At 36.4% G+C, this 8,709-nt stretch overlaps 1 protein-coding gene across 1 annotated transcript; it reads left to right on the top strand.

Annotated features, from left to right (window-relative positions):
* Nucleotides 1-2,803: 2,803 nt before the first annotated feature.
* Nucleotides 2,804-4,363, top strand: LOC131425124 (probable isoaspartyl peptidase/L-asparaginase GA20639). The gene is made up of 3 exons (XM_058586731.1): nt 2,804-2,944; nt 3,009-3,407; nt 3,466-4,363. Exons 1-3 carry the CDS (start codon nt 2,897-2,899, stop codon nt 4,033-4,035), a joined length of 1,017 nt encoding a protein of 338 aa, XP_058442714.1. The 5' UTR covers nt 2,804-2,896; the 3' UTR covers nt 4,036-4,363.
* The last annotated feature ends 4,346 nt before the right edge of the window (nt 4,364-8,709 follow it).

Raw genomic sequence — 8,709 nt, 5'->3', positions numbered from 1 at the left:
AGAAGGCCATTATTACAATACTAGGTGGATCAAACAGGGCATGTTCATTTGTATTGTTAAGATAAATAAAGGATGTTTTTAGGACCTTCTGATTTTAAATTTAAATAAAACATTTAAATATTTTTGGTACATTTTTTTTGGCATTAACTTTTAAATATGATTTCGGCCATATGGCCGTCACGACTATTTTTCACAAAATTAATTCTGGATGTCCATTTTTGACCACTTTTACAAGCATTTGAGATCGTATTTCAACAATGACACGTTATTGGTTTCCAAAGTATCAATCGTTGCGTGTTTATAAACCAATGTTTTCACGTATCCCCGAAATTCAGAGTTTTCAGAAAGAATGTAATTAGGGGAAGGTGTTCGGTTGCCGGCACCCTGCCGTAAATTTTGACAGAAAGCAGATAGCGTCATTCTGACAAACCTCATGTGTGTGTAATAGCAGTACGTTCTTTTTGTACCGAATACCAAAGCAAACAGACGCTTGTACTTTTTGCTGCGTTCAAAACAAATTTTAATTGTGTGAAAATCAACACGAAAGTTTTTTCTGACTTTTTTTTTACAGTATCATAAATTGAAGAGCATCAATCGAAAAGGTGAATATTTATGAGATGAAATCGATCTATTTCGTAATTTAATACCGGATGCTATCAAAATTTTCGCAACCAAAGATTTGTTTTGTCATTTTCAAAATGTCTACCAATTTCGGTTACCGGCACCACATTTTTTTTCTACAAATCGTGAAAAATTGTCATTGATATGCAGGCTGCTGTCGCGACAAAGCGAGCCAAAGTTTTGGCCAAACATCTAGCTGCTCATACAGCTGATGATTCGGCTAAGAAAAAAACGTGGAAGACCGGCCAAATTAACACCATCCGAATCATCGGCCAAGAGAGCCAAGGTGAAGTCACCATTAGGACAATGAAGACCAAAACGCCTCCGAAAAGAATACATTCCGGTTTTCCTTTGAATAATTGCATTCTTTACTTATATTTTTCCGAAATTTCTTAGGGTGCCGGTAACCGAACACCTTTTTTGAAATGGCCAGAATTTATCACTTTACTAAATTGATAATAAAATTTTTCCAATCTAGTGAATCAACTTAGTTTCTCAATCAGTTGTTAGCTAGGGACTTTCCTTTCTAGCTTTCCATTGATGTATAGAGGGCCGCATAATGTGCATTAAGTCAGAAGTTATGCGCTTAAAATGAAAGGGTGCCGGTAACCGAACACTCCCTCCTACTGAATTCAAAATTTAAAGAAATTATTATTTAAACATTTTTCAATAAAACAATAAAATAATATAAAAATAAATAATCAGCTACCAAATTATGTTCCAAATCCACTTTTCTACCCTTGTTTTACGGCAATAAAACTTGTACGTATTACATCAAATGTCACATGCCTCTTGTAAGCAGAGTAATATAACCTATCCGTCGCATGTCTACAGGGTGTTCAGTCCATATTACTAGTTTCATTGAAAATCTGTATAAATCATGATTAAACATTCGTTAGGAGCATGTATATCTTTCTCTTAGTTCCATACCTGATAGAAAATTCATGGTACAATTCTACTTGTAAACCTATGCAAATTTTAATACTTTAAGACAAAGAAGTGAATTTTACGAGGCAAAACTCTGTTAACACACTTGAATGCATGACACAATAATCCTGATAATATGTTAATTTAACATATTTTATATGTTCGTTTCAGGGAACGTAAATTCATATAATTTTTTTCTAGTGATTTTTCTCGACTTTCTCGCAATCCAGAAAAGTAAAACACCCTGCATGTGGAGATGATGCGGTAATTTACAAAAGGTGTTCGTTATCATAACAGTCGTGAAATTGTATTGTGATTTGTTTTATCGATTGATTGTTCGAGGATCGTTCATAAAATACCTACAATTAAAACAAATGTATTTTCTTTCGAGTTATTGGTAGGTTCCTGAATGCTGAATGTTTACCAATCTATAATAGAACATTCAAAATATTACACATATTCCGTTGTTTTGCTTATTATTTCGCTTTCCGATGATTCACTTCTTATTTCGTTAGCTCTGTCATCTTACTCATTGTGGTAAAATAGTAAATATTGCATCTCACATAATCAAAGTTCCCCTCGTCTGACAGATGTAAGGCGTCGCACAAATGCCAAACGTTTTATTTTTGTTTCCATAAGTTCCATTATCGACCACTTTGCGTAAAAGGAGACATGTTGCGTGTCCAGCTAATTTAGTCCTAGAGCTGATTTGCGACAAAACAGTCACATTATTGTGCTAGATGGGTATAAATGTTAAAGTTCGTAGCTCAAATCGTGAAGATGTTTTTCTGGTTCTTTAAAACTGTTATTTCGTTTTTTTTTTCTGAAATTGTATATGCTTTAGCGAAAATATATGACAGTTTCTCTTATATTGTTATCTAAACTAATTCAACAAAAATGAGTACAGTGACATTTGACAACAATCATTCACATTTGTGAACTTTTTCAAAGATTTCGATTGTTTGCAATATCTACCATATTACTCAAGAGTGTGATCGTTTTCAAATATGCAGTTAATTTGTATACTCTTTAAAACATCTCGAGCATTACCATTTTCTTTGAAAAGAATTATGATTTTTAATACAAAACTTCCGTTCACTTATTTTTTTAGAAGACCTAGTTCTTTTGAACGGACTGTTCATCTCTATTGCACAGGTGTCGCATGCAGTGAGAGATGATTTTTAAATTTCAAACCAGTACTGAAGAAAGATCTTACTCTATTTATGAATGATACCTTGTAGATCAATAGAAACCAATTATTCTTATAGCCGTTATCAGAACTTCGGGTCATTCGCTTACCTGTATTTATTAGTTGTACATTGATAACAGTTCGAGACAGCAGAAGTAAATGAAGTGGATTACTACTTTCGTCATTCTGTTACATCTTAGAAATCATGTGAGTGCCTCTGTTAAGGTGATGATACTCAATGGAATAAAGGTAAAAACGTCGTCATTTTTAGGTAACCAATGCGGACATCGAACCAATTGTTCTGGTGCATGGTGGAGCAGGAACGATAAGTGACGATCGAATTCCTGGAAAATATCTAGGATCGAAACTAGCAGCACGTGTTGGTTATCAAGTACTGATGAATAATGGATCAGTGTTGGATGCAGTTGAAGAAGCTGTTAGAATTATGGAAAGCGATAGTAACTTCAACGCTGGTTTCGGATCAGTATTAAATTACGAAGGATTCATCGAAATGGATGCCAGTATCATGGACGGAAAAACCATGAAAGCTGGTTGCGTTGCGGGCGTACAAGACATTCTACACCCTATTTCACTAGCACGACGAGTAATGGACAAATCTAAACACAATTTTTTAGTTGGTGAAGGAATGGTGAAATTTGCGTTTTCGGAGGTATAAAGTACAATCCGATGAAATACATTTTATATTTTATCAGATTTCTATCGATTAGGGAATTGAAATTCTTTCGCCACCTGGTCAATTAGTAACACAACAAGCGATAGATGCTCTAGAGATTTGGAAAGAAAACAATGCACGATTTGATATAGGTGAGGGCGGTACAGTTGGAGCCGTAGCAATCGATAAAAATGGAAATATTGCTGCGGCGACTTCTACTGGAGGAGTCATTGGAAAAGAACCAGGACGAGTGGGGGATACGGCAATAATTGGAGCGGGAACATATGCAGATAATAATGTAGCTGGTATATCCGTTACAGGAGATGGTGACACAATTATGAAGGTGGCTCTTGCATTAGATATAGTCAAGCGCATGGATTACTTGGGGAATGACATCAATAGAGCAGCAAGCGATGCACTCGACGCGATGACTACCAAATTGGAGGGAACAGCGGGTATCGTTGCTATAGATATGATGGGTAACATTGGCATTGCTTTCAACTCGAAGCAGATGTCTTGGGCGTATCAACGAAAGAATATAATCGCATATGGTGTGAGAAAAGGTGAACACCTAGAAGAGCTTTTGCCAGATGAACAAGTGTTGGATGAAATCGCCAATGACTGAAGGATGCACTAGATTTTTCAACGTTTTTATTTATCATTTGTATCATGGGTCGTGCAACAAGGTTACTTGAATTCCACCATGTTAAATATAATCATACACGGTATTCAAGTAATAATATAATGATGACATTATACTTCCAATATAATGTGTTGAAGAAGCTTAAGGATATTGAGATTTTTACCCAATATTATTGTCGATCTTAGGATCAACCATATGCTATAAGTAGGATCTATTAGAATGAAAATTCTAGCCTAAAATGCTACCCATTTTGTTTGTGATTTAATAAATATCCATAGTATTTTGAGTATAGTAATGTATTTGTTTTTAATCAAGTTAACATTTTTCTGGATTTGTATTACAGTGTCGGTTGAAAGCGTTGAGTCAAATCAAATATTCGTTACTGAGAAGTTGTTTGGCAACCCTTGGTAAGTCGCACAAGCTCCGCTTCTTACGCTTTTCAGGTTACATAGCAGTTATAATGCACGTTGCAAAGTCTTCTACTTGTTCCATGAATTTGTGTCATATAAGTTACTGCCATTGAAGTGTAATAACGTGTGCTATTTGAGTAGTCTACCTTGGGTACGCAAGGAATTTATTAGATGAGATCTGACATCACGATACTCCACGCATGTCCAAACGACATGGTCAATTCGCGGTAACCTTCGCCACAAGCACAATGATTAGTCTCGGAAAGTCTAATTCGAAGGAGATGTGCATCTAACGTGTAGTGATTGGACATGAGTCTGGACATCACACGAATGAAATCTTTACTCACATCCAGTCCCCTGAACCATGCCTTTGTCGATATTTTCGGAATAATTGAGTGCATCCATCGACCCATATCATCTCTATCCCAAGAAGCTTGCCAGCTGGCAAGTGTTCTTTGGCGAGACGCGCTATAGAATTCGTTGAAAGCAATTGGTCTCTCATAAATTTCACCCTCAATAGCACCACGCTTGGCTAAAATATCGGCTCTTTCGTTGCCTGGAATGGAGCAATGAGCCGGGACCCAAACTATTGTGATTTGATAATTATTTGCCCAAGAAAAAAGGTTCATTTTCGCCAGCAGCGTTTGAGCGAATGGCTTCAATTGCACTCAGACTATCTGTGAAAAGAAAGTAATGGTTTGGAGATAATGTGACGATTATACTCAAACTATAATGAACTGCTGCTAACTCTGCTATATAAACAGCTGCAGGTTCTTGAAGCCTAAATGAGACCGAAACATTATTGTTGAACATACCAAACCCAGTAGCCTCTTCAATTCGTGATCCGTCCGTGTAAAATATTTTCTCAGAGTCAATATGCCTGAACTTACTTGTAAATATTTTTTGGATTTCCATAGAGCGTAGGTGCTCCGGGATTCCACGCACTTCGCGCTGCATGGATGTGTCGAAAAATAAAGTTGAGTCAGGGACATTTAGGAGGCTGACACGGATAGGAATATATCTTGAAGGGTTGATTTCCTGTGACATATGGTTAAAATGTACTGTCATGAATCTTGTTTGAGATTGAAGCTCAACTAGCCTTTCGAAGTTATTAATAACCAGGGGATTCAGTACCTCACATCTTATTAGCAGTCGCGATGAAAGCTCCCAAAAACGATCTTTCAATGGAAGAACTCCCGCTAGAACTTCAAGACTCATTGTATGTGTCGAATGCATGCAGCCTAAAGCAATTCGCAAACAACGATACTGAATTCGCTCCAGTTTGATAATATGAGAATTTGCAGCGGAACGAAAGCAAACGCATCCATATTCCATCACTGAAAGTATCGCTGTCTGATACAATTTTATTAGATCTTCCGGATGAGCACCCCACCAAGATCCTGTTATTGTTCGAAGAAAATTTACTCTTTGTTGGCATTTTGTTATCAGAAACCTAATGTGTCCTCCCCACGTGGAATTGGAATTTGGAACCAAACCACACTCCAAGGTATTTGAAAGTCAAAACCTTTTCGATTATTCTTTCCATCATATGAAGCCGAAGCTGCGCGGGATCATGCTTTCTTGAGAAGACGACCAGCTCTGTTTTCTCCGCAGAGAATTCGATACCCAGATGAACAGCCCAAACGAACAAGTTATCTAAGGTATCTTGCAATGGTTTTTGCAGATCAATAGCTTTGGGTCCAGTAACTGAAACTACGCCATCATCATCTGCCAATTGTCTTAGTGTACATTGGGTTACTAGACAGCTGTCAATGTCATTCATGTAAAAATTATAAAGGAACGGACTCCCACAAGGCATGAGCCTTGCGGGAGACCCATGTAGCTAATTCTGAATGTTGCCAAATCGCCATGTGAAAAATGCATGCGTTTCTCTGACAAAAGGGCTGTGCAAATAATTATTTATAACCGCTGGGAGTCCATGTTGGTGGAGCTTGTCTGAAAGAACATCAATGGAAACTAAATCAAATGCTCCTTTAATGTCTATAAATACAGATGCCATTTGTTGCTTTTGAGCGAAGGCAATTTGGATGTCAGACGAAAGTAATGCAAGGCAATCATTCGTCCCTTTATTTCTACGGAAGCCAAACTGAGTATCTGATAACAACCGTTCGTCGTAGAATAAATTTTTCGAACAATTTTCTGATGCAGGACAACATCGCAATGGGTTTACATGAGTTGTGATTGGAAGCTGGTTTCCTCGGCTTTTGAATGGCGATAACTTTCACTTGTCTCCAGTCAGGTGGAACAATATTTTGCTCAAAACTTTTTGAACAATTTCAACAAACGTCTTTTTGCGAGGTCGGGCAGATTCTTCACCAAGTTGAATTTAATTCTGTCCAACCCAGGAGCGTTATTGTTACAAGACATGAGTGCTATGGAAAATTCCATCATTGAAAAGGGGCTATCATGCTTTGTTCAATGTAATTGTGACAAGTGAGATACTTGAAAAAGAGAGGCTTACATTACTCTATTAGTCTGAAAACTGCTATTCGATTAAATGGAAGATTAGGTCTTCGACTCGTCAGTAGATAACAGTTCACATTCAATTGCAATTTGTCAAACATTCAATCAATTGCGTCGGAATGCAATATCTTATTTTGAAACTATATTTTAGTGCCCGAACCTCAAAGTTGGTATGGGATTTAGTATAAGGAAAAAAAACTTTTTACAAAAAAAATCGGCTGGAGATCACCCTATAGACTCTAAAAATCAGTACATGTACTGTTTTTGTAGAAAAAAATAACGAGGAAGAAAACCTTCGAAAACCGCAAAACAACCCAACATTTGTAGAACAATGGCTCACTCCAGGGGTGGAACTAAGCAAAGTTTTTGATTCACAGTAAATAAAAATAGTTGGTATTATCTTTTCGTATAACATATTTATTGTCGATATTAAAATAAATTCTGCAACGAATCATTTTTGATAAGATAAATTTTGATTTTACTCAGAATGTATAAATGTCTTCATCATTATCAGCATTACTGTCTGATTCGGAATCAACATTTCAACAAAGTTCGGTTCGTTTTGATGCTACTTTGTGTTCATCAAACCGGTTTGAAGTTCAAATTGCTGTTACTTCCAGTTCCGGTGATGTAATGGTATAAGTGACGTTAAAGTCAAAACTGATTACCGCTCAATTTTATCCGATATCAATCATTTTAGGCTCGTTAAGTGAGTTTATTTCGTTGGACGTATCGAAATTCCATGTTTCGTGATGTATTTGAAATTGGTTTAGTAATACCGTCGTGATGGAGTAATATCATCAATAAAAACAGCTAATAATATTAACATACATGCTGCGATGAATAATAATTATGACGATAACAAAAACATGTCCAATCACGCAGCGTGCTATGGAGTTGATTAATATTATCCTATTTAGCTTGAATATCATACACAGAAGTAACAGGAGCGCAGAATTTGACTACGCCAATTCAAACGCACCATTGAAACGCTGCGCCAAATGCTGCGCTCCAGTTACTTCTTTAAATCAAATACATTTCAAATAGCGTTTCATTGGGTTTAATCTAGATAATGCATGAACATCATCATCAGCATCAACCAGCTGGAAGTAAATCAAAATCTTTTGTCGCTATAATCAATATTAGGTGGTTTGGTTTTACTAATTTTGAATTGCGTATTGATATTTCGCAACGAAAAACTGTAAAATAAACATTTATTTCCTTTCATCTAGTATTCATTTTATTTGCAATTAAACAACAGGTTGCGAAATTGAATACGGTTTGTATCAAAGGAGAACATGTGTTGAAACTTCGTAAACCGTGCCGTAATGAAACCGATTTTTTTGCCAACTCTGGTGATAAATATTGCTAAAAGAACATTCCTGAAAGTTACAAATTGACAATTTTCCCCAATTTGAGCACCCTCATGCATATAAATTGATAAAAATCATTGATGTACAAACTCCTTTAATATTCCTTATCACCCATTACTAAACTTCCCAAACATGCGAAAATTGCACGATTTTAAGTCCAATTGACACGCGTCATCCTTTGTTAAAAATTACTGTAGGATTACTGTTGTTACTAATTTTCACGCCCCTCATTGGGATCAACGATTTTAGATGTAAATCAATCGGCACTCATGTCTGATTTTGCCTATATGAGATTTTCTTCCACAATGCTCAAAGCTGATCGAATCGTCCAGTAATTTGATCTTACAGGAATCAGTGATAATAGTAGCTTAAACTCACCACCGATCAGT

This window comes from Malaya genurostris, chromosome 1 (genome assembly GCF_030247185.1).
Source record: "Malaya genurostris strain Urasoe2022 chromosome 1, Malgen_1.1, whole genome shotgun sequence".
Taxonomy (NCBI): domain Eukaryota; kingdom Metazoa; phylum Arthropoda; class Insecta; order Diptera; family Culicidae; genus Malaya; species Malaya genurostris.
The sequence above is the reverse complement of the archived record's forward strand: the minus strand, read 5'-3'. Positions and strand labels throughout refer to the sequence as shown.

What these genes read in the sequence shown, in the direction of transcription:
- LOC131425124 (XM_058586731.1), top strand. Translation starts at nt 2,897, where the DNA reads ATGAAGTGGATTACTACTTTCGTCATTCTGTTACATCTTAGAAATCAT. An exon ending in TGTTACATCTTAGAAATCAT is followed by an intron (nt 2,945 to 3,008) that starts GTGAGTGCCTCT and finishes CGTCATTTTTAG; the next exon opens with GTAACCAATGCGGACATCGA. An exon ending in TGAAATTTGCGTTTTCGGAG is followed by an intron (nt 3,408 to 3,465) that starts GTATAAAGTACA and finishes TCTATCGATTAG; the next exon opens with GGAATTGAAATTCTTTCGCC.